The 26,177-nt window shown below is 47.1% G+C and overlaps 3 protein-coding genes across 5 annotated transcripts in view; all 3 read right to left on the reverse strand.

Annotated features, from left to right (window-relative positions):
* The window catches only part of NCR1 (natural cytotoxicity triggering receptor 1), a 14,695-nt gene extending 13,157 nt beyond the window's left edge, over positions 1 to 1,538 (reverse strand). For all 3 annotated transcript variants that reach the window (XM_034672597.1, XM_034672595.1, XM_034672594.1), the window contains exon 1: positions 1,460 to 1,538. The gene's annotated coding sequence lies outside the window, so the exon portion shown is untranslated. The remainder of the gene's footprint in view (positions 1 to 1,459) is intronic.
* Positions 1,539 to 1,573: 35 nt separating this feature from the next.
* Positions 1,574 to 9,130, reverse strand: FCAR (Fc fragment of IgA receptor). Its single transcript, XM_034672605.1, is given in 6 exon segments — positions 1,574 to 1,927; positions 1,929 to 2,016; positions 3,433 to 3,720; positions 6,230 to 6,514; positions 8,550 to 8,585; positions 8,975 to 9,130. Coding segments are annotated over 6 exon segments (819 nt in total). The 5' UTR covers positions 9,009 to 9,130; the 3' UTR covers positions 1,574 to 1,839.
* Positions 9,131 to 12,400: 3,270 nt separating this feature from the next.
* On the reverse strand, positions 12,401 to 18,878 carry LOC100470457 (killer cell immunoglobulin-like receptor 3DL3). The gene is given in 9 exon segments (XM_034672612.1): positions 12,401 to 12,798; positions 12,896 to 12,948; positions 13,271 to 13,375; positions 14,084 to 14,134; positions 14,733 to 15,032; positions 17,128 to 17,359; positions 17,491 to 17,831; positions 18,610 to 18,645; positions 18,842 to 18,878. Coding segments are annotated over 9 exon segments (1,299 nt in total). The 5' UTR covers positions 18,876 to 18,878; the 3' UTR covers positions 12,401 to 12,651.
* Between the last annotated feature and the right edge of the window lie 7,299 nt (positions 18,879 to 26,177).

Raw genomic sequence — 26,177 nt, forward strand, 5'->3', positions numbered from 1 at the left:
AGGTGGCTACCGCTTCCCGGCGCCCTGACACGGCGGCTCCCTCCCCCTTCTGTTTAGCTTCCGATATCTGTGCGCGGTTTCACGGCTCCCCGCTTCGTACCTCGATACTCAGCGCTGGAGATGTTCATTTGTAGAGATCCAGATGTATCTTCCTGCGTCTCAGGCTGATTCCGTGGATATTCCTGCTGGTCTGGTACCTATCCAGCTCAACTCAGGGGACCGGCTGAAAAAGGGGTCCCCTACTCCTCCGCCATCTTAACCTCTCCCCCCATCTGACTTTCTGTCTACATCATTTAGGGAACTTAACCCTAATAAACTTACAGGACAGATGGGCGCAGAACAAGTAGTGGTGAGGACCCAGGGCTACGCACTAGAGTTTTTTACTTTGACCACATTTCTAGAGAGCGGGCACAGCCAATGCATGTGAGAAACCTGGTTATGTGCTATGGGTTTTTTTGTTTTTTGTTTTTAAAATCACACTTGACCTATGGAAACATTTAGATACCAAACCATGCGGGAGGGAAGCAGTGGTTGCTAGTTCAAAGGGGACAATGAGGCAGGCTCGTCTGTAGATGACAAAGGTGTCTCTGGACCAAGAGGACATCTCGTCTCACTTCTCTCCCATAATACATCTTAACTTACTCATCATTGTCAGCCTACAGTCCATTCATAGCACGAAGGTAAGGCCCCTAGTGAGCGGGTTCCTGTGTCAGGAAAGAGCTAGCTGTCCTCTGGGGATAAAGTGACCAGGGGCAGAGAAGCAGTTCCCTTGGTATGGTGAGAAAGTTCTGCTACCTCTGACTTCAGAGAGTTTGAGAGTCTATTCAAGAGGCTGGTTGCCTGGTAACAAGTTCCTGTGACATTGTTTTAAAAGTTGGGGAGCTCCCTGGAATTTAAGTCAGCCTCCTGGCATCACGGAGGATGGGGCTAGTATCTCCATGGCATGGCCCTGATTGGGGTTGGGTCTGGACCTTAGAGGATGGGTCTAGCCTCGGTTTCCTTGTGGCTTTCTTCTCTACTTACTGTTTTAATAATTTACATTGGCGTATGACAGTTCTGTATCTCAAGTCCCTTGGCATTGCTAATTCTTCAATTATACTTTGGGGTTTCTTTGTTTCTTTATGAAGTTTGCAATTTTTTTTACTGCCGGTCATTCACGGTGAGCTTTCCTACCTATGGGATTCCAACGTATATTGTTGTGTGTACTTGTAGCGAAAGTGTTGCCTTCCATTTGATTCTTCTGGAGGGCCCAGGGGTCTGGGCATGAAATGTTAGTTTCATAAGAACGGGAGAGTCTTCTTAACAATGGGGAAAGCATGTGTTAGTTAATACACAAATGTCAGTGTAGGGAAAACTAGAAGCATACATGTCATGGAATGTATGGTATGTTGAATGGACAGTATTAATAATTAATCAGTAGTATTAATAATTTATGGAATTCTAAGTGTTAAGGTCTTACCTAGAGGGGTGTGAGGGTATCCGGTTTTGCTGATAAATTCAAGACAGACTGAAGATTTGAGCCAGACCTTCTATAGAAGCTGGGAGAAAAACAGTCAGCAATGAGAACTGAGAATGCTTTTCATGATTTTTATCACAGGAATGAGTTGAGCCAAGACTATACCAAGAATTTTACCACCAACATCTAGAAAGGTGGTATATAACTGTATTGGATACATATAAGAAAATACCATTGGTTTGAAAATGAATCCAAAATTGTTAGTGCCTCTTTCTCTCTTTTGTTCTCCCAGTGGCTCTGGAGGACTCCACAAGTGCTGACTCATTTCTACGTCAGTGACAGGTGTCTACCTTGTGGCTGGTAGGGGTTTGTCCAAAGGCCCGTTATGTCTGACATTTCTGTTTACTCCAGCTCGGTTCAGGAAAATCTGGCCAGTCTTTCTTGTTTGGAGCCCGATGGCTGTGCCAATTCAACCAGTATGGCCAAGAGAGCCACAAGGACCAGCCCGGCCACACACATTCGGATCAAATTCCCCGTTGTGTAATCTTGTTTCGTTGCATCTGCAGACATAATTAAAAGGAGATGAGCAATCATTGGTCATGTTCCATTTCATCCCAACACAGAGCCCTGAAAGGGAGCTCATTTCCCTATTTGTGATTACAGTCAGAACCCCCCCTCAATGAACTCACGCATTCACAAACACCATATTTAATCTTTGAGCCTGGGTCAAAGGGGAATCCTGTGACCAGGGAAGGAGGTGATTATGGGGAAGTTGTACTTGCTTTTCATTCCCTCTTCATTTCCCTCAAAGTCTAGTCATATCCTTGCAACACCTCCATATATTTGGAATCCTAATTTTTCTCCTTTACACTTTCTTCACCCCACATAACAACTTGTGTTCCTCTTTCATACATGACAAAGGACATAGCACTGCTGGTATCTGGGAAGTAGCTCGGAGAAAATTTTCAGATAATCTTAAGTAAATTGTATCTCCACTATTGTGTGACTGTTCACTAGACATTGCTGTTCTCTGACTCTTTAAAAAAAATTCTTCATTTGTTATATGGACTTTCTGGGCCCATGGTTCCTCTCAAGGATGTAATAAACTATTGTGAAATGACAATGCTCAGAAATCACAGTAACTCTCTTGTTAAAATTCAGAAATCAATTTCAAATGGATTTGGAATTTCAAATTAGCTCCAATTTACAAAATGCAAAATATTTTGAGTTTGAGAGGAAAATACAGGATAGTATTATCCCAACACTGGGACAGATGATTTCTAAGACGAGATACAGTGCGTATCTTCTCTAAAGAAAAGGACTAATAAATTCACTCCTCCTCCATCGATGCCCAGTTATCCAGTGCGCTGTTCGATGGGAAGAACACTCTAGCCTGTGCTCTCCCAGGGCCACGGCTCTATATGCTCAGCCTGCAGAGGGACTGGACAAGGTGGGCACCAGAGAGGAACGTGGTTGCCCTGGGCAACGATCAGCATTGCTCTCCTTTGCTGTAACTCGTCTTCTTCTGCTGAGCAGAGGGATGCAAACACTACGATAATGGGGCTCATGTTAGAGTCTTTAGAGTTCTTCACACAAGCCCTAAGTTCCCAGCCAAGCACTCAGAGTGCACTGTGGTACTGTAGGTTAGTTTAAGGGTTTCCAGAAGCAGCTAAGGATGGGAAGAAGAGGGGTGGGTTAGTCTGAGGTGATGTCTGGGATCTACTGTCTCATCAATGCCCCTTAACGTGATTCTGAACTTGGGCCGTTCCATTCTCAACAGACCACTTGTTTTTAAAGCGCACTGTCTGGAGAACTCTGGGAGAGGATGTGAAAATCAAATGGTGTGTGGATGAAAGTCTTTTTCTCTTCACAGTCTCGACTGCCCCGCTGTTCTTTCTCAGTGCTTCTCTTTGTATTCCTGCCGGAGGCCAAAGCCCCGAGGAGGAGGACACAGGGCTGGGCTGGGGTACACCTACCTGTGACCACAAGCCCCAGGGCATCACTGGGAGCCGACCACACGTAAGGGCTGCCGCGGTACCAACCATAGCACCTGTAGTTCCCTGAGAAGCTTTGATTCACAGGACCTAGAACGAAGCTGCCTTGGTGTCCCCCGTTTTGGCTCTGTGACAGGGTGGCTCCTCCTTCCTTGGTCAGGGAAAATCTATCAAATGGGACGTGTGCTGAAGTGCACTGCAGGGAGACAGTCTCCCCTCGCAGCACCTCAACTCCCTGGTCAGCAGAGAGGACGGGTTTGTTGTAGAAGCCTGAAGGAGAAGAGAGTGAGCAATTAGCACGATTTTCCTTCCCTTCCCCATTATCCCCACCACTCCTATTGGATCCGTGGTAAGAGAAGGAAACAGGCTGATGTTCCCTGATCCAAAGGAATGGGAGCTGGGAACGTCCCATTTCACCACCCCAGGGCCCATTCTCTCTCCCAAACTATTGCAGACGGGGCTGAGCAAGCAAGCAGCCTGTAGGGCTTAGATGAGATGCCATTTTCAAGAGATAGAGATCTTGTTTCTAGAGCGAAGACCCACATGATTCTGTTCCCAAACAACAAGTGGGGTTTCCCCCCACACCACCAAGCCATCCGGAGACACCCGGTGGGCATCCCATAATCAACTCACTTCTTACACTATGTAACATCAGATCCCGCAGTTTAGGGCTCAGTCCTGAGACCGCTCCCACTTCCAATGCCAGTCACAAGCCCCCCCACCCCCCGCTGTCACCTGTGCTTCTGACAGAACGGCTGTAAATCAGAAGTTCCCACAACCCCTTCCTTGGGCTCATTTAATTTGCCCAAGCAGCTTATAGGCTCAGGAAATCAGTTTGCTCACTAGATGAACAGTTTATCATAAAGGATACAATCAGGGACAGCCAGACCAGAGGGATGCATACGGCCGCATGCCATCTCCAGGGGGGCCACCTACAAGCATCTCCACCTGAACCCTGGCTCTCTGAACCCTGTCCCTTTGGGTTCTTACGGAAGCTTCCTTACCTCGGCACGGTTGATTAAACCTTTGGCCATCAGCCATTGATTCAACCTCCCGCTCTCCCCACTCCCTTGAGGTGGGGGGGCGGTGGGACTGAAAGTGCTAACCTTCTAGTCACATGGTTGGTTCTCCTGGCAACCAGCCCCTGTCCTTAGGCAGGGTCCAAAAGTCACCTCATTAACATAACCTCAAACAAGGGAGGAAGCCTTCCTTAGGAATATCAAAACATCATTACCATTCTTAATCATTCAGGAAACACCAAGGGATTTAAGAGCTCTGTGCCAGGAATAGGAACAAAGACCAAATATATAGTTCTTATTATAAATCACAGTATCACAAGCCATATTGGGGGGAAAAGGGGATGGTATCCAAAGAGTTTGAGGTGCTATGTCGGAGGCTAAAAGAGGCGACATTATGTAAGAAGCATGTTAGCGGTAAAGACCTGGAAGTTCAGGATGAACACTTAGAAACAAACCCTTCTCGAAACAGAGGGTCAAGCCGCCCTGAGGGTAGACAGAGGGCTTAAAATCTGGGGCTGGCCTTGTGCAGGGAGCATAACTTCCCCTCCTTAGGTCCAGGCTCATTTACTGATTTCTTTCCATACAGAAAGGGTCGCGGAGAAAACTTGCCGACACTCTCAGCCGGGTACTGAAGCTTAAGCATCACCAGCCATACTCAGTAGTACGGTGCACAGCCTTCATGTGATGTGGGCCTCTGTGGTCTTCCCCACAGTCACCCCAGTGATGAGGGAACAGCAGGCAAGCAGAGGACAAAACAAAAACTGACACCCCGCAACTCCCCCACGGGATGTATCCGCCACACCTGGTTCTGTCATTCCTCAGGCTGCCCCAAAGGACAAAGAAAGTTAACCTATGGAGACCGCAATCCTGCAAGACTAGAGTCTCCCTCAGTTTGCAAATGTCTTAGCCTTAGCGATCTACAAGAACAAAGCATTTCTATCAATAACCTAGCTTCCAGAAGGAAATGTACATACAATTGAATGTCCTTATAACCTGCAGCCCATAGACAGATACTTGAAACAACAGAGTGTAATGTTCCTCCAGGAAGTTCCCATCTGTCTTCATGTCAATGTCTTGCTAGAAGGGTAAACAACCTTAACTTGACCATGGCCAGGCCTCCGGTATCCTGGGAGTCTTCGACACATGAAAGTACTTTCTCGAAACCTCCCTTTTTCCTCACCTCCCCCAACCCCCTAGAATATAATCAGCCGCCCCTCACAACCCAGGGCAGCAGCTCTTTCTGCCCACGGGTCCTGTCCCCATGCTTTAATAAACCACCAATTTTGCACCAAAGACGTCTCAAGAATTCTTTGTTGGTCGTCAGCTCCGGACTGCACCCCACTGAACCTCACCGATATTCTCCAACCTCATCACCAGGACCCCTGTCTTATCACGAGAAAAACATCAGACAACTTCCAACAGTGGGGCATCCTGGAAAGTACTGGCCTGCGCTGCTTAAAACGGCCACAGCCGAGAGGTGCCGGAGGACACGTGACAACGGAAGCCGCTTGGGATGGGATCCTAGAAGCCGATAAGGACGCTGGGTGAAAGCTAAGGAAATCTTCTTTAAATTTGTATGTAAATTCAATTAGCCAACAGACGATGTTACCAACAGGGGAGGGCGAGTGATAGGTATATGGGATGCTGTGTCCTATCTTCTCGATTTTTTTGGAAACCCGAAACTGTTCTCAAAAGAAAGTCAATGAAAAAAGAAGAAAGAAAGAACACCCGCGGGCTGGAGACCCTGGGTGTGTCCTCACCTGTCACCACCAGCTCCAAGGCTTTGCTGCACTCCGACCAGCGGTCGAGTTTCCTGTACCGGCACTGGTAACGTCCTGCAGTGTTGGGATTCATGTGTTCAATGAGGAATTCAGCCTCTTTCTGAAATCCCAGTTTCTTCTCCACCACCTCGAATGTGGAGTTTCCCCGGATTTCCAGCTGGTACAAGTAAGACTCGGGAGTCCCCCAACACAGGATCTTCACAGACTCATTCCAGGGAATCGCAGAACCAGGTGTGGCGGATACGATAGGAATAGGTAAATCCCCTGCAAGAAAATGCAGCCCAGACTCAGGTGCACTGCTACGGAGAAACCATACCACTTTCCTGCTCTGTGGGCAGGATACAAATAAAGTAAGGTGTGAAGGACCTGCAATTCTTTCCTTTTCAATTTGTTTTTGTATTTTCTAAATGTAGTAAAATATATATAACGTAAAATTCACCATTTCAACTTTTTTTTCCTTTTTTTTTAGGTAGGCTCTGATGTGGTTTTAGAATATAGGTGAGGTTCAGTGGGATGGAGTCCGAAGAAAGAATTCTTGCGTCTTTGGTGCAAAATGGTGGTTTATGAAAGCACGGGGACAGGACCCGTGGGCAGAACGAGCTGCTGCCCCGGGTTGTGAGGGGTGGCTGATTATATACTATGGGGCTGGGGAGGTAAGGAAAAGGGAGGTTTCAAAAGAATTTTCATATGTTAAAGACAACTCACAGGATACTGGAGGCCATTGTCACTTCCCACTCTTTCTTTCCACAGCCCCTCCCCTAGCAACCACGAGTCTGCCACAAAATCTGCGTGGTGTTTTGTTGCCATGGCAACCCTTGTCAACAGCTCACAACTTAAGGTTCCCTTTCTCGTGGCGTATCATCTATTTTAGGCCTGATAGCGATGTGCTCAGTGCAGCTCTGTGAGGGGGGAAAGAAAGGGACTCTGCTATGCTCAGAAGGAGTGCCATCAAGGAAGACCAACCTGTGGTTGTGGAAGGTGTTGACCGTATTTACTAAAGATTGCAGGACTTCCTGTTATTCAGTATTGTTCATTCACCAATACCTCCGTGAGTTTGTTCTTCCAAAGTATATGGAGAGATGCCCCATTAATGCAGACACAGTGGTCATTTAATATCATGACCTAAACCAGTGGTTCTCAACAGGGGCCGATTTTGCCTCCCAGGGGATAATTTGCCAATGCCTGGGGATGTTTTTGGTTCTCACATCTGGGACGGGAGGCAACGTTGGCACCTACTGGGTAAAGGCCAGGGATCTTACAATGAGCAGGACTTTCCTCCCAACAAAGGATCATCTGCTGCCAAATGTCAATAGGTCGGAGGTTGAGAACCTTGACCTACACAACCTGGTTAAGACCTTTAAGGGAATGATGATGTGGGAAATGTCAGATACTAATTTTTTTAGAAATACACGAGCATATAGTCGCGGGTCATGACACATGGTCTGCAGCATAGAGACTTAGGTCTTGGGGGTCTGATAATAGATATAAGGGTTCAGCTGGTACCCGAGGACGAGTAGCAGTTGCCAAGGCGATGTGGACGGGCGGGTCGGGAGCGTCGAGGGAAAAAGGGCTGATGGGAGAAGGGTTACTAAAGTACAAATAAGTGAGGGACAAACTGAAGTGAGTTCAGCATGTGTGAGGAGCAGAGGTGCAGTGGGAGAGCGGAAGGTGGGCTGGGGAAGCAGATGCAGCCTGGGCGGGCAGCACCCTTGGGAGACCCAGTCCCGTCAGTAGGTTTATCTGAAGTTCGACCCCTGAGGGGTTTGAGGGAGATAAACACATCTGTGTTTTAAACACACAAGTAATCAGGCTACAGTCTTTAGAAGGAGCTGGAAGAGAGACGACATGGATGGACAAGGCAGGAGTGGAGGTGACAACATACACTCATACTTGAAAGCCACTTGGTGTCCAGGACAGAGACCGCACGCAAAGGTGGGACTAAGGCAACATCCTGTTAGATGAAGCAAAGTGGATAGAGAGGGAGAATTAGGTTGTGAAAACAAGCAGGTCTGACATAGGGACAGACATTGGGGATCACCAATGGCTCCCAACTTCCTCACCCCTGCAGTTGAACACTCAGTAAGATATATGTCCTTGAAATCAGAGCAGACAGCCTAACGGAAGCAAACACTAAATCCAGGTCTGAGTAAGATGTGTTTGAGGGGTTTGGAGAGGGGAACACAGCAGAGATGGCTGGGATGGGAAATAAAATTGGAATTTGCTTGGGCTTTTGACTGTTCTTTCAACCCTTCCGTCCCGAGGTGTAAAGTGGCTGGGCGAGAGTTAGCGGAACACTTACCTTCCTGTGCCTGAATCTTCTGGCTGAGACAGAGCACTGGAAGAGAGAGATTCATGAGAGATCAGTTTCCAGTTTCCCGTCTTTATTTCAAGTCACACTGCCTGATGATATGCAGGGTGTCATTTTTTTCTTCCACAGCAAGCATAGCTTTGAGGCTCGTCTTTTATTTTCTCGATTCCAGGCCCTGAGGCTCTCATCTGTAGGAACTCTGGACCCATCATGGATCTCTAGACAGCATGACATGGGTTGAACAGGTCCCATAAGCTACTTGGATTTGGGCAGACACAGTTATAGATACCTGGGCAAAGGCCAACTCTCCAATTCGGAGGTCAGAATCTCCTGAGTTCTCATAGTAAGAGGGACACTGAGAGTGTTTTGGGGATCCCCCATCTTCCCCTCCGACCCACTTGCATTCGAGGACTCACCGAAACAGAGAAGGGTGATGTCTCTGAGGTCCATGATTCTGACACAGCCTCGGCCCAATTAGTCTCTGTTGGTGCGCGTTTGCAGAATGACAGATCCTCATAAGACAGTAAGGTAGAGCAGCAGGAAGTATGAGGTCAGAGTCTCTGGTCAGAGAATTTCTCCATCTATTGCTCCACAAGTAATAGTTCCTTCCCAAAAAATTGGTTCTGGATAGTTCTTGGGTGGGGCCTGAGAGGAGACCTATCATTCCAATGAGACCTGTGTGTTTTCCTCAACCGATGTCTGATGGGGCTCAAATCCTTCTTTATTTATTTTTTTTTTTTTAAAGATTTTATTTATTTATTTGACAGAGATAGAGACAGCCAGCGAGAGAGGGGACACAAGCAGGGGGAATGGGAGAGGAAGAAGCAGGCTCATAGCGGAAGAGCCTGATGTGGGGCTCGGATCCCGTAACGCCGGGATCACGCCCTGAGCCGAAGGCAGACGCTTAACCGCTGTGCCACCCAGGCGCCCCTCAAATCCTTCTTTAAACCAGAGCCCACATCCTAGTGGAAGGGCCTGGGCCAGAGTATAAGAGGGTGCCATACAGACAGGGATTCATCTCCAATGGATCATTAGTCAAAAGCCATGTGTCTTTGGCTGTTATGGACCCATGTACCCTCTCTGGAATTCAGGGACTAAGTATATCCACTTGGGCTTGATCAGGAAAACAATATACTGTTACACTGGGGCTTGTCTTTACGCCAGCATGCAGAGGAATTTGCTCAGGAGCTATTTATCATCTGTGGGAAAGAAAGTCCTATACCCATCCCTATACCTATCTAGATACAGATACTGGATAGATAGATCTTTAGCGGTAGGATGGGACGGGAAGTCACATACTCCAAATCAAATTCTCTAACATTGACCACATTTCATTATAATGCCTATACTCTTGCCTTCCAAGACACCAAATACCTAAAGTCCCGAGCTTCTCCCATCTTTTGGAAGGCACCACCAGCAGTCAGATTTTAAAAACAGGGACAATGAGTCTTTAAGAGAAGTGACTTTGCCAGAGATCCTGCAGCTAAGAACAAGCAAAGCAGAATCTAATTGCTAAACGTCCAAAAATTATCCATTTCTGACGCATGTCTGGGACTCTCCAGGGGAGACGCTAGGGTTACTTGTTCACTTTGTCCTGGGACAAGAGGATCGTGACAAATACGTTACATTCCAGTGATAGATAGACGGTGGATTCGTCCAGCTACTTGTAGTAACATAGTGACTTGCCCTTGAGGGAAGGGTCGACTTGAAAAGACCTGAGGGACGTATTTTGAGAAATGGTGAAAGTTGCTTTTCTTAGTATATTCCGATACGTGAATATTTTTTATTGTTTGTCAGAGAATAAATGGAAATGTGTATATATATATATATATATATATATGGAACGACTCACCTTCTCATATTCATTCATAACACTCTAAGAGAAGCCACATGGAGACTTAATCTCTCTTCCAAACTCTTGCCTTAACCCTAGCATCCATGCTGAAACGCTGTGTTTAAAAGCCACATCTAGGCTGGGGTTGCAGAAAATCTCAGTTGTCCATGGGATCGCTATTCATCCATGTCCTGATGTCAGGGGAATGCCAGGTAAGTCCCCCGTGCTTCCCCTTGCAGATCTCAGTAGGATCTAATACACTTGCTTTCCTTCCCCGACTATTGCTCACCTCTGTTGTTCAGGAGCCCCACAGAACTGATCCACGCACTGGGTGGAGTCCGTCGGGCCTGTCATCACTGTTCAGGTCCCTCTACAAACTGATGACACGAGAGGAAGCTGAAAAACTTCCTTTCTCAATCATAGCTCTGGTTTTCCCACAATGTGTGCTGACAAAAATATCTGACTTCCTGGAAATGTTTTGAGCCAAGCCCAAGGCTTTACCTGGTTCCAAAACCCAAGCGTGTCTTAAAGTCCATATCTGGAACAATCCCATAAATCCAAGGTGTGACGTTTGTTTACAGGGGGTGGTTCAACAGATAGTGGACGGACTCAGGGGTCTTCTCTTTGAGGCCCCATGATGGTCAACAACCATGCCGTGTTGTATGGCCTTTGACAAGACACTTAGTCTCTCTGAATTTCCCTACTTTGCAAAGTGGAGATAACAAGGCGCTCTGATAAGTTTTACATAAAGATTCATCAAGGAAACATATGTGAAACACATTTCATGAAACAGGTGCACAGAGGTGTGAATTCCTGTCATTGCCACACAGACACCTATCATCCTCACTGTTGTTCACTAAAAAGGATGTTCACTAACTTCGATGCTGATTCTGCATCCAAAATATTGCTAGACCTATGGCTCTGATGAGTCCCCCAAACTCAGATGTCTTAGTTTCTTTTTTAAAAATTATTATGTCATGTTAGTCACCACAAAGTATATCATTAGTTTTTGATGTAGTGTTCCATGATTCCTTGTTTGTGTACCACACCCAGGGCTCCAGGCAATATGTGTCCTCATTAATACCCATCACCGGCATATCCCAATCCCCCACCCTCCTCCCCTCTGAAGCCCACAGTTTGTTTCTCGGACTCCATAGTCTCTCATGGTTCATCTCCCCCTCTGTTTCCTTCCCCTTCATTTTTCCCTTCCTTCTCCTAATGTCCTCCCAGTTATTCCTTATGTTCCACAAATAAGTGAAACCATATGATAATTGTCTTTCTCTGCTTGACTTATTTCACTTAGCATAATCCCCTCCAGTTCCATCCATGTTGATGCGAATGTTGGGCACAAACACAGATGTCTTAATTTCTTACACTGTTTTGTTTTTCCAGAATCATCCAGACAGATCCATCTGCTCCTACCGGATCTCAGTGATTGAGCCTTGAGGGCAGTCGTCTGTACTAAGTTGCGACATGGTGTGCGTGCGGCCCCATAATGTGCCCTGAAGGGGTAGCTGCAAAGGTGGTGGGAGAGAGCCAGTCCCCATGCTGAGGACACCAGCCAAGTGCTCTCTGGCAACCGACCAGAGCTTCCAGGTGTCTCTCACTTGAGGCTGTCTGAACCTGCCCCAGCATGGCTTCCCAGATTCCAGTAGGAATGGGTAGAACTATCCAGATGATTCCAGAAGGATGAAAGAGTGCAAGAAATTAAGACATCAGAGTTTGGGAGACTCACCACGACTAGACACATAACTGTGACATAGTCACACAATGGATTCCTACACAGGACGGAATGGATTCCTACACACACTTCTCTTACATGCAAGGATGGGATTGAATTTCAAACACACAATGTTGAATGAAAGGAGTCAGTCACAAAAATATGTGTGATTCCATGTAGATGAAATTCGATAATAGCTGGGAGGAAAGATGATTGATGATAGATGATAGATTTGTTTATTTGTTTATAGTAACATAGTAACACAAGTCAGAACTTACCCTTGAAAAGAAAAGGTGATTTTGTGGACAATATTGGAAATGTCTGGATCATCCTAATAGCATCCTAGAATGGATGGGGGGATTTCTAGGCGGTTCTGAGATTTTTATCTCATCTTAGGGTGAAAGGAAAATGAAGACTTCTGTCTTCAGATTCCAGTTGTCGTTAGGAGGGGTTTCAGAAAGAGCTATGGGGTCCACGGAGAGCCTTCTCAGCATCTTCCTGTGCGTGCTTGGGGCATAGGACTCATGCCTTGATTGCTCTCAGCATGTTGCAAGTTCCACATACACACTGTCATCACGCAAGGATTCCTCAGGCCTCTGAAAAGTGGGAGTGGTTTTCTTCCACGTGGAAATGCAGTGATCCGACTGTGTGTCTATCACCTCCTGTGGGTCTTCTGCCTGAGGGTCCTGCATGATGGGCAATGGTGAGGAGGGTGTGCACACACTTGCGGGGACTAGGAGGAGATGAGATGACACTGAAGAGGGTGAGCTGAGGACAGCCTACCTCCCTGCTCACCATTCTGTCCACCTCGGGCTCTCTGTTCATTATAGCAACATCTGCAGGGAACAGAAGTCGTCAAAAACAGTTGGAAGTTTCTCATTTTATAGATAGAAATAACAAAGCACAGAGGGGTGCAGTGCATGCCGGAATTACTGCCAAAAAGTAGAGTGAGAAATTCCACCTCTCCGACGTTCAAAGATACATCCCAGTAATGTCTCCCCATTTCCATTCTGTTGGTGAGGATGGGGGCACGGGAGTTCTCTCTAGAAAGCCTGACCTCTGTGGCTCCTGCCTTGAACCAGGAGTCTACCAGCACATGGAGGCTCCCTGGCTCCCCTACTGCTCCCAGACAGGCACTGGCCTCTTCCGGAGACTCACTTTCTTTGGCAGGGCACCACTGACGAGTGAGGACGAAAAGAAGGACAGCGAGGAAGACGATGGCCACTAAGGGCCCAGCCAGAACATGCAGGTGTCTGGGGTTACCTGTAGGAAGATGTGAATCCAATGAAAGCCTGTTGCCATCTTGGTTCCAGCCCCACGAGACCCATTTCAGATCTATGACCTACAGAACCGTAAGATCATTTTGAAAAATGGGTTGTTTTAATGCACTGAGCTTGTGGAAATTTGTTATAGCAGCAATAAGAAACGAATATACACGGCATATCCAGCACACGGACACGTATATACACGGGATCAGTGCTTGAACGGGTAAGTGAAGGAATCATGCATATGGGCGACAGACTGCGTTCTGAGTTGTCTCTCGCTCTACTGAGCACATCAGTGTTGCATCCTGACAGACAAGAGCTCGTTTCTTGGCAAATGAAACTTCTCTAAGCACTACCTGACCCTCACCAGCTGCTCCCTTCCTTTCCCCCACCCCAAGTCCCCACGAATCTTATCTCCACTTAGGAATGGGGACAGAGTAAGCACAGCATCATTCCTGGCCAGGAGATCAGGTTTATTCTCACCCTTCTCTCTGGGAGGTGGTCTCTGCTGCAGAAAATTAGAGGTTAAGAGTTCTCACTGGTCCCATGTTGACCCAAACCCCTTCGGCTATTGTAGAGTCTGGGGATCAGAGAGGGAAGGTAACAAGCCCAAGATCACAGAGCTGGAAGGTGTCTTGGCCAACACCCAAACCCAAGGCTTCTCTGTCAGGTTTCCACGAACAGGGATAAAGGGTCCTTTCCTCACCAGCTTTGCAGGTCGGTTTCGTGGATGGGAGACAACTCGTTGAAGAGTTTCCTAAAAAACAAGCCAGGAGAGAGGTGGAGAAGTGGAACTGACCATCTTCAATCCACTGACGCTCCTTGTCATCTCACACTGAGCTCCTGGGAGCCCCTGGGACCCCTCCCCAGAATCTCTGGGGCCTTGACTCCCCGAGACTTCAAGCTGCTGAGAGGAGATGGGAGAGGCTGATGATGAAAGGGGCTCCTACTTAAGAAGAGGCTTCTAGATCTTGCTCTAAAGGCACCTCTACCACCTGGGAGGCCACTCTGTGGGCGAGAGGCGAGGAGGGGCTGCTAGGACGTGCGTAATGGTGACGGGCCAACGCAGCCTCTGATCTCCCTGAACTGAGCCCCTTCTCTCCTGCTCCTGGATCTGCCCTGACTCCTTTCCATCTTCCTGGGGGAAACAGACCCCCAGTTTGGGTCTCCACACGAGCCATGCAGGTGGATGCTGGAGGTGAGTCCTCAGTCTCTCCCTCCCGGTTTCTTGATCTATGCTTCTGTCTCCCCAGAGCTCCTAAGCATCCCCCCAGTCCCAGCAGCACGCCCCTCACATATGGCCTTCAAATCCATCCTGTATCACTGGACACAGAGCAGGCTCCAGGCTTCCTCACCTGTGATAGAAATGTACAGTGGGTCACTCGGGCCTGACCACTCACAGGGAGAGCGGTTGAAAGAGCCATGGCATCTGTAGGTCCCGCCCAGGGCTGAGTGTGCGGGGCCCAGAGGGAAGTCAGCCTGGGATTCACCACCACGCCTCTGCCCCTTAGCGAGCCAGCACTCGTGGGGCTGCTCATCCCTGGACAGCTGGTACACGTCAAAGGAACTCTCAGAGCAGCAGGAGAAGGTCACGTTCTCTCCTGACCTCACCACGGCGCCCGGCTGGGCCCAGAGAGAAGGTTTCTGGTGCAGACCTGGAGGAAGTGGAGGCAGTTCGGTACGAGACGCTCTTCCTTGCTCACAGTGTCCTTCACACCTGGGCTGAGAATCCTCTCTCCCCGTTCCCAGAGCCCAAGGCCCACTGTGCCCCTTCATGTCCACCTCTCTTGCTGTTTCTTGTGCTTGCCTCCCTCCTGTTCTTTAAACCTTTTGTGCTGCCTTACTCTCTTTGCCTCTCCCGGGATCCGTTGGTTCCATCTGCCTTTTTCTTTAATTCTGAGTCTCTCATTCCACTTTGTCTCTCTCCTCCTACATTATCTATCTATCATCTATCTATCTATCTATCATCTATCTTTTTTATAATAATTTTTTATTATATTATGTTAGTCACCGTACAGTACATCCCTGGTTTTTGATGTAAAGTTCGATGATTCATTAGTTGCGTATAACACCCAGTGCACCATGCAATACGTGCCCTCCTTACTACCCATCACCAGTCTATCCCAATCCCCCACCCCCTCCCCTCTGAAGTCTTCAGTTTGTTTCTCAGAGTCCATAGTCTCTCATGTTTCATTCCCCCTTCTGATTACCTCCCCTTTCTTTATCCCTTTCTTCCCCTACCGATCATCCTAGTTCTTATGTTCCATAGATGAGAGAAGCCATATGCTAATTGTCTTTCTCTGCTTGACTTGTTTCACTTAGTATAATCTATCATCTATCTATCTCCATCACCTTGGTTTCTGTGACTTGCTCTGCTTCTCTGTCCCCAGCCCTCTTCTGGGATCTCTGTCACCCACCCCCACACCATCACCTTTCTTTTTGTGCCCCCAACCCAGGTCTCAGTCTTTTAAGGCTTTTATCTGCCCTCCCCATCTCTCTCTCTATTTCTCTATCCCTTTTTCTTTCTTTTTTTGTCTCTGAGCCAGTGTCTGTCTGTCTATCCATCTGCCTTTCTCTGTCATCCCTCCTTTCTGTGTGTGTGTTTATGTGCACACATGCATTTCTGTGTCTATCGACATAGAAATTGCCTACATACACTGACATACACCCACTCTGCTTTCTCTCTGATCGCCTCTCTCTGTAGGCTTTGACCTCTGTAATCCTGTAACATCTGAGGTGACCTTCAACATGGGCTTGAGAAACATCTTTGGGAACCCATGAGACACACCACATATAAGGGCTGGTGTCTGGCTCCTCCACTTGGGACCATGGTTTCCTGGGGTATATTGTGGCTCAACCACATGGGGTGAAGTAATGTCAGAGTGAACACAGCATCTGGGGGTGCCACATGGGGGAGGACCTAGGGCCCATGGGCAATCAACCTGAGACAGGCCAGCCTGGCTTTGAAACTTGGTCATGTGTATGGTGTGTCTTTGAGTTCTCCTGGTAGAGAAGAGGGTGTGGAGATTAACTGGAAACCACGTTCCAAACTGTCCCAGGTCTCTGAACAAACTCAGAGTGGAAGGGCACCCTGTCTCTGATGTGGGCGTACCCGTCTCCGTCTGTCCCCTTGCTCTTTTTCTCCATTACTGACTCTGTCTCTGCTCCCTATCTGTTCTTTATGTTATAACAAACAGTTGTAGTTGGGGGCGCGTGGGTGGCTCAGTCGTTAAGCGTCTGCCTTCGGCTCAGGGCGTGATCCCGGCGTTCTGGGATCGAGTCCCACATCGGGCTCCTCCGCTGGGAGCCTGTTTCTTCCTCTCCCACTCCCCCTGCTTGTGTTCCCTCTCTCGCTGGCTGTCTCTCTGTCACATAAATAAATAAAATCTTAAAAAAAAAAGTTGTAGGGGTGCCTGGGTGGCGCAGTCGTTAAGCGTCTGCCTTCGGCTCAGGGCGTGATCCCAGGGTCCTGGGATCGAGCCCCACATCAGTCCTCTGCTGGGAGCCTGCTTCTTCTTCTCCCACTCCTCCTGCTTGTGTTCCCTCTCTCGCTGGCTGTCTCTCTCTGTCAAATAAATAAATAAAATTAAAAAAAAACATGATAACATTGTCTCTCTTGGTGAAGCTCTTGCCAAGGCTGTCTCTCTTCATAAAGCCCATGTTCATCTCCTTCACCACCTGGGGCTTCCAGGTCTTAGAACACCCTGTCTGCATCCCAAAGGGGATGGGGGCAGGTCTGGACAGTCTCACCTGTGATCATGATGTCCAGGGGGTCACTGGGGGCAGACCACTCATGGAAGGAGCGATTGAAAGAACTGAAGCACCTGCAGGTCCCCCCATGGGCAGCTGTCGCAGGACCCATGGAGAAGTTAGCATGGGACCCCCCATGATGGCGCCGCCTAGAGAGGTACCTGCTCAGGGTCACCTGCTTAATAACCTGAATTCCATATTCAACCTTAATTGCCCTTGGACTATTCATAGACTTGGAGTATTATGATTCACACATCATGGGGGGCCGTTACTCTGCCCACCTGCATGAAATGCCCTTTTATCTAAAATACTTGGAGCAGCTCCTATTCTAATCGGACCAGCCTGACGCTCCCACCAGGAAACTCTGCCATTTGGAAGATTGGGACAGTGAATAGCCCTCTAGACGAGTGTTCTCTGAGCTGCGACCACAATCACCAGGGGGTCACTGGGTGCTGACCACACAGAGGAGGAGCCAGGGCACGGTCCACAACACCTGTAAGTCCCCGCCTGTGTCGGGGTTACAGGGCCAATGAGGAAGCCCTTCTGCGACATCACGCTGTGGAGCTTGGAGACGAGGATGCCATTGTCCTTGTACATTCTGAATGTGTCAAACTTGTGATGGGAGCGACACTGAAGAGTCACATGCTGTCCTTGAGGAACCACGGGGCTTGGCCAGGCAGATAGGGAGGGCTTGTCCTGACCACCTGCGGGGGGGAGGCGGCACTGCATTGGTCTCCCTTCCCTTGGCTCAGAGGCTCCCCTTCTTTCTGAGTCTCTAAGGCTCCTTTGAAAACCAGGGGTGCCCACACCACACAGACACGGCATCTCCTACAACAAACATGTCGGCTGAGAGTTCTGGAGTACCGAACACTGAACTCTTTTTAGGTGTCGAGTACTGACCTATGTGTATGCCATAATACCAGCAAACACAGGAAGCACGTGACATGGCAGAGCCGCGTCAGAATGTGCTGGATTTCCAGGGGTCCTGGCATGCGGATCTCCCACCTCTGCGGTAGAACGTCAGTGGCGGTGGCAGCACCTGGGGCTCCCACCCTCACGGTGTGCTGGGGACCTTGACCACAGTCAGTCTGTTGTGCCTGGCACGGCTTGCATCCCCTGCTCTACTGACGATGCCAGACACCCCAGCTCTGAGCAGCAGTGTCCTCCAGTCTGTTGTGCCTGGCACGGCTTGCATCCCCTGCTCTACTGCCATCCCAGACACCCCAGCTCTGAGCAGCAGTGTCCTCCAGATGGCTTTAGAGCCTGGCTCAGCCAAGGGGAAGAGGGTTCTAGGGAGGGTCTCTGGACCAGAATTGAGACTAGGGTTTCCCTGGGCCCTCACTTTCTAGTTCACAAGAGATTCACCCACAAGCCCTACCACAGTCAACCCATCACCCAACCTCCTGTGCCATCTGCCTTCTTGTTATAGGAATTCTCTTACTCTGAGTAGATGGCAGCCCAAGGTTTGGGGAAAGGACTCACCCATTTGTGCCCAGATCTTCTGGATGGAGAAGAACCCTGGAAAGAAAGACTTATGATGAATTGTCCATCTCTGTGGAAGACCTGGCCTACCACTCCTTCCCCCACCTGGCCTGAGCTTCACCATCAAGGTCTGCTTTGCCCCCATGGGAATGTTCTGCTGTGGGGAGACCCAGCCTTCCAGGCCAATATTTCCACCATGTATTCCCTCCCTTCATCCCCTTCTGGGACTCACCAAGACATGTGAGGCTGATGACCACAGGCGACATGGTGCTGCTTCTGCTGAATGGTGACTGAGCAGAGTTGACAAGTACACAGGATGTCTTGAAATGGGGCCTGGCTCACATTCATTAGCTGACCACAATAAGGAAAGGTGACGCATAGAAGCTCTTTTTACTGTGCGTGTAGGTGAGTGTGGGGGCTCAGATGAGGGTAAAAGCAGGCTTCCTGCAAATTGTTTAGACTGGACCCGTCGTGTCACATCACTTACTGTGGTCAGACTTGAAACACATCTCAGACACAGTCTCTCGTACTCAGAATGATGAAATGATAGTAGTTTTTTTGAAAATCTAAGTGTCAAAATCTTCATATGTAATATGCAACATATCTAGTAGATACTATTATAAAAAGAATTATAATGTAAAATCAAAATGATTTTCTAAGCGGATATTTCTAGTATTGAGCAAATACTTGCTAAAAATTATTTAATTTCCCTATAGAAAGATTATGCAATTATTTAGAAACATAGACTTTCACTCTATTAGCAAAGAACAATGCTTGTAAATTCTAGATCTTATGGTTTTACCTGAAATTGATCTTATGACCCAGAAATCCAAACTCAGAGATTCATCAATCTGTGTGTGTATATTATATATATAATAAATATATAAATTTTATATAAATATNGTGCACCATGCAATACGTGCCCTCCCTACTACCCATCACCAGGCTATCCCCTTCCCCCACCCCCTCCCCTCTGAAGTCCTCAGTTTGCCTCTCACAGTCCATAGTCTCTCATGTTTCATTCCCCCCTCTGATTACCCCCCTTTTCTTTATCCCTTTCTTCCCCTACCGATCCTCCTAGTTCTTATGGGAAATCACTTTCTAACAGCCAATTAAGAGTGTCAAAAAACTCACCCCAAAACATTTTATGAAGGAAAACCCAAAACAGTAACACCCTCCAAATTAAAACATGTAGATTGCAATGACCACATATTTTGTCCTTATCCCATCTCCTTCTTTAACCCCATGTCTTGAAATTTGTAGGAAATTTTCCACTATGCATTGAAGGCACTTACCTCTCCTTGTAAAATATGTAATCGTAATAAATGTAAAATATATGTTTGTACACACATGCATGTACGCACCCATACACGTATGCACCCACAGACACAGTTGTTTCAAAAATTTATAATTATTAGCTTTTGCATCTTTTTTTTATTATGTTCAGTTAGCCAACATATAGCACGTCATTAGTTTTTGATGCAGTGTTCGACGATTCGTTAGTTGCATACAACACCCTGTGCTCATCCTAACACCTGCCCTCTTTTTCATACTTCAGTTTATATTGCTATGATACATACATATCAATTTTTAAAGCTCCATTTCATTGTTTTGGACTGCAACATAATATTTCTTGCATGAATATATCAACTTGTATTTATCCATTCTCATTATCATAGATATCCGGCTAACATGCATATCTGAATAATATGGGTAATATATATATTTTAACAATAGTATTCTTACAACCCATAAACATGGGTATCTTTCCATTTGTTTGTGTCTTCTTCATTATCTTTCATCAAAGTCTTATATTTTCAGAGCATAGCTTTCATCTCTTTGGTTAAATTTATTCCCAAATATTTATTATTTTGACGTTATTGTAAATGAAATTGTTTTCTTCCCCCCCACATTAATACAGCTTTTATTGTATCAAAATATCACAAATAAGTCTGAAAAATAATCTGGAATCTTGCTGTTTCTGTAGTTGGACAATTTAGATCTTGTTCGTCTATCTGCTGAACTGTTCCTTTTTCAGAAACATAGATGCCCTCTAGTTCCATCCACGTTGGTGCAAATGTTGGGTATTCATTCTTTCTAATGGCTGAGTAATATTCCATGGTATATATGGACCACATCTTCTTTATCCATTCATCTTTGTTGAAGGGCATCTGAGCTCCTTCCACAGTTTGGCTATTGTGGACATGGCAGCCATGAACATTGGGGTGCATGTGTCCCTTCTTTTCACTACATGTGTATCCTTGGGGTAAATACCCAGTAGCGCAATTCCTGGGTCATAGGGTAGCTCCATTTTTAACTTTTTTGAGGGACCTTCACACTGTTTCCCAAGTGGCTGTACCAGCTTGTGTTCCCACCAACAGTGTAAGAGGGTTCCCCTTTCTCCACATCCTCTCACTACATCAAAAACTAATGAAGTGCTGTATGGTGACTAACATAACATAAAAAGAAAAAAAGAAAGAAACATAAATATCATCCAAAAATTTTTTGGTAATCCTTATTTTTAACTATTGTGGCTTGCTGAATCAAAGCAGCTGAATTTGATACAAGTTCAATGTCATTTCCTTCAAGAATTAACTCATCTTTCTGGGCTTGAGATACTGAACAAGCAACATCTGGCCTCACCCAAACCCTGAGGATGTATTTTTCACCCAAGAAATTTTGGATTCTTTTTTTTTTTTTAAAGANAAAGATTTTATTTATTTATTCGACAGAGATAGAGACAGCCAGCGAGAGAGGGAACACAAGCAGGGGGAGTGGGAGAGGAAGAAGCAGGCTCATAGCGGAGGAGCCTGACGTGGGGCTCGATCCCATAACGCCGGGATCACGCCCTGAGCCGAAGGCAGACGCTTAACTGCTGTGCCACCCAGGCGCCCCAGAAATTTTGGATTCTGATAGGAAAATCGTTCTCCTGAAATAACAATGTTGACGGGAGAAGGGGAGAGTGAGCATACACAGACCTCATCTTGATACAGAAGTCCCTTTAATGCCCTTGATCATGTTCTGTCTGTGACTACAGATAGTGTGAACAGTAGCCAGTTCTTTTCTATTTCCCCACCATTTGTCAACTGAGCCTCTTCTTTTTCTTTCCTGGGATACTGAGTTCTACATTGATGTGATTGAGTCCCTCCAAGGGCTCCTCTGGGGCCCATCACAATAACAATGTGTCCCTCCAGAACGATGTCAACATTTTCTGGAATATCAACAGTCTGATAGCTGAGAATGGTCTTCATTCTCACAGTAGATGCAGCCAAAATTGTTTTCTTTATTTCTTTTTCAGATATTGTGTCATTGGTGTATAGAAATAGACCTGTTTTCTGTATGTTGATTTTTTATCCTGCAACTTTGCTGAGTTTGTAGATTAGTGCTAAAGGTGGTTGCTGGAGTCTTTAAGATTTTCTCTATATAACATCATATAATCTGCAAACCAAGACCATTTTACTTCTTTCTTTCTGATCTGGATGTCTTTTATTTCTTTTTCTTGTTTGATTGCTGTGGCCAGGACTTCCAGTACTGTGTTGAATAGGAGTGGTGACAGTAGTCATCCTCATCTTGTTCCTGATCTTAGAGGAATTGTCATTGAGTATGATGCTAGCTGTGGGCTTGTCATATATGGCCTTGATCGTGTTGAGGTATATTCCTTCTATACCCAATTTGTTGAGAGTTTTTATCATGAAAGATGCTGTGTTTTTTCAAATGCATTTTCTGCATCTATTGAGATGATTATGTGATTTGTATCATTCATTCTATTAATATGAAGCTTCACATTTATTGATTGTGTATGTTGAACCATCCTTGCATCCCATGGATAAATCCCACTTGATCACAGTGCATGATCCTTTTGATGTGTCATTGAACTTGGCTGGCTACTATTTTGTTCAGAACTTTTGTGCCTGTATCCATCAGGGATAGTGGGCTGTGATCCTATTTTCTTATAATGTCCTTATCTGGCTTTGATATCAGGGTAGTGCTCATCTCATAAAATTAGCTTGGAAGTTCCTTCCTTTTCAGTTATTTGGAAGAGTTGGAGAAGAATAGCATTAATTTTTCTTTAAAAAAATTTTTTTATTGAGGAGGTTAAGATGGCGGAGGAGTAGGGGACACCTTTTTCAGCCGGTCCCCTGAGTTGAGCTGGATAGGTACCAGACCAGCAGGAATATCCACGGAATCAGCCTGAGACGCAGGAAGATACATCTGGATCTCTACAAATGAACATCTCCAGCGCTGAGTATCGAGGTACGAAGCGGGGAGCCGTGAAACCGCGCACAGATATCGGAAGCTAAACAGAAGGGGGAGGGAGCCGCCGTGTCAGGGCGCCGGGAAGCGGTAGCCACCTGCAAGGGGGAGCGGACAGACCGCGGACCCGCACGCTTGAGACAGCAGGCTGAGAAGGGAGCTCCGGGAGCGCACGCGGGACGGCTGGCGGTTGGCGGGCCACCTGCACGGGGGAGCAGGCGGACTCGCGGACGGCACCCGCGAGACAACAGACTTAGAACGCGAGCTCCAGGAGCGCGCGCGCAGGGCGGCTGGCGGGCCACCTGCACCGGGGAGCGGGCGGACCGCGGACCCGCACTCTGGAAACGGCAGACTGAGTCCGTGAGCCGGGAGCGTGCACCACCAAGCATCTCACGGAGCTCCGGAGCTCCGGTGTGCTCACTGGATCGAGGCTGAGACCGGGAGCTCCGGGAGCGTCCGCGGGGCGGCTGGCGGCTGGAGGGCCACCTGCACGGGGGAGCAGGCGGACTCGCGGTCAGCACCCGTGAGACACCAGACTGAGACGGGGAGCTCCGGGAGCCCGCGCGGGGCGGCTGGCGGCGGGCGGGGTTGGAAACACAAAGGACAGAGACGTGCCGGCCCTGGAAGTGAGGGCTGGGACGCCGGGTGTGGGGCGCACAGCCCGGGATGCTGCAGGGTTGAGCAGCACCAACAGAAACAGAGTTAAAGTGGCCAGAACATCAGTGGAGAACGATCCGCGATCCCTCTGTTCTGAGACAGAGGCTGAATTTCAGCCGCTGCTGCTCTCTCAGAAGAGGCATAGCAAACCGCCAGGGAAAGCCGCCAGAGAACAAAAGCCCGGAAATACCGGCTCACAGGGTGCCCATCCCCATCCCCCCTCGCAAGGGACACAGAGACTCTACCCAAACAGGGTTTTCTGAGTACCGGCAGGCAGGCCCCTCCCCCAGAAGGCAGGCTGAAAAATCAAGAAGCCCACAACCCGGAGCGCCTGAGTGGCGCAGTCACCAAGCACCTGTCTTCGGATTAGGGTGTGTTTACAACGTTCCGGAAAGGAGTCCCTCATCGGGCTTCTCCACCGGGAACCTGCTTCTTCCTCTCCCACTCCTCTGCTTGGGTTCCCTTTCTTGCTGACTGTCTCTCTCTCTCTCAAATAAATAAATAAACTCTTTAAGGAAGAAGCCCACATCCCTAAGATCTCTATAAAACAAGGGCGCACGGCCTGGGTCCCAGTCAACACTTGGGCTCTGGACAACCCTGCAATCTCTCTTCATCAGAATGACGAGAAGGAGAAGTCCCCCCCAGCAAAGAAAAGATAATGAGTCTGTGGCCTCTGCCACAGAATTGGCCTCGGCCACAGAATTAATACATATGGATGTATCCCAATTATCAGAAATGGAATTCAGAGCAACAATGGTCAAGATGATGAGTAAACTTGAAAAAAGCATCAGAGAAAGCGTTGCTGAGAATATAGAATCCCTAAGGGCAGAAATGAGAGCGAATCTGACAGAAATTAAAAATTCTATGGGCCAAATACAGTCAAAACTAGAGGCTCTGACGGCCAGGGTCACCGAGGCAGAGGAACGCGTTAGCGAATTGGAGGATGGGTTAGTAGAAGAAAAAACGAAAATAGAAGCTGGTCTTAAAAAAATCCACGCCCACGAATGTAGATTACGGGAGATTACTGACTCTATGAAACGATCCAATGTCAGAATCATCGGCATCCCTGAAGGGGTGGAGAAAAACAGAGGTCTAGAAGAGATATTTGAACAAATTGTAGCTGAAAACTTCCCTAATCTAGCAAGGGAAACAAGCATTCGTGTCCAAGAGGCAGAGAGGACCCCATCCAAGCTCAACCAGGACAAACCTACGCCACGGCATGTCATAGTGCAATTCGCAAATATTAGATCCAAGGATACAGTATTGAAAGCGGCCAGGGCAAAGAAATTTCTCACGTACCAAGGCAAAGGTATCAGGATTACGTCAGACCTGTCTACAGAGACCTGGAATGAGAGAAAGGCTTGGGGGGGCATTTTTAAAGCTCTTTCAGAGAAAAACATGCAGCCAAGGATCCTTTATCCAGCAAAGCTGTCATTCAGAATTGATGGAGAAATAAAGACGTTCCAAAATCGCCAATCATTAACCAATTTCGTAACCACGAAACCAGCCCTACAGGAGATATTAAGGGGGGCTCTATAAAGGTAAAAAGGCCCCAAGAGTGATACAGAGCAGCAAGTCACAACCGATACAAAGACTTTAAAGAGAAATGGCATCATTAAAATCATATCTGTCAATAATCTCTATCAATCTAAATGGCTTAAACTCTCCCATAAAACGCCACAGGGTTGCAGATTGGATAAAAAGACATGACCCATCCATTTGCTGTCTACAAGAGACTCATTTTGAACCCAAAGATGCATTCAGACTTAGAGTAAGGGGATGGAGTACCATCTTCCACGCAAATGGACCTCAAAAGAAAGCTGGAGTAGCAATTCTCATATCAGATAGACTGGATTTTAAACTAGAGGCCATAGAGAGAGATACAGAAGGGCACTATATTATTCTTAAAGGAAGTATTCAACAAGTGGATATGACAATTATTAATATATATGCCCCCAACAGGGGAGCAGCAAGATACACAAGCCAACTCTTAACCAAAATAAAGAGACATATAGATAAGAACACAGTAATAGTAGGGGACCTCAACACCCCACTATCAGAAATAGACAGAACACCCTGGCAAAAACTAAGCAAAGAATCAAAGGCTTTGAATGCCATACTCGACGAGTTGGACCTCATAGATATATATAGAACACTACACCCCAGAACCAAAGAATACTCATTCTATTCAAATGCCCATGGAACATTCTCAAGAATAGATCATGCTCTGGGACACAAAACAGGTCTCAGCCAATACCAAAAGATTGAAATTATCCCCTGCATATTCTCAGACCACAACGCTCTGAAATTGGAACTCAACCACAAGGAAAAACCTGGAAGAAACTCAAACACTTGGAGGCTAAGAACCATCCTGCTCAAGAATGACTCGATAAACCAGGAAATCAAAAAACAAATTAAACAATTTATGGAGACCAACGAGAATGAATACACAACGGTCCAAAACCTATGGGATACTGCAAAGGCAGTCCTAAGGGGGAAATACATAGCCATCCAAGCCTCACTCAAAAGAATAGAAAAATCTAAAATGCAGTTTCTATATTCTCACCTCAAGAAACTGGAACAGCAACAGAGGGACAGGCCTAACCCACTGACAAGGAAGGAGTTGACCAAGATTAGAGCAGAAATCAATGAATTAG

The sequence above is a fragment of the Ailuropoda melanoleuca genome, chromosome 12 (genome assembly GCF_002007445.2).
Source record: "Ailuropoda melanoleuca isolate Jingjing chromosome 12, ASM200744v2, whole genome shotgun sequence".
NCBI classification, from domain to species: domain Eukaryota; kingdom Metazoa; phylum Chordata; class Mammalia; order Carnivora; family Ursidae; genus Ailuropoda; species Ailuropoda melanoleuca.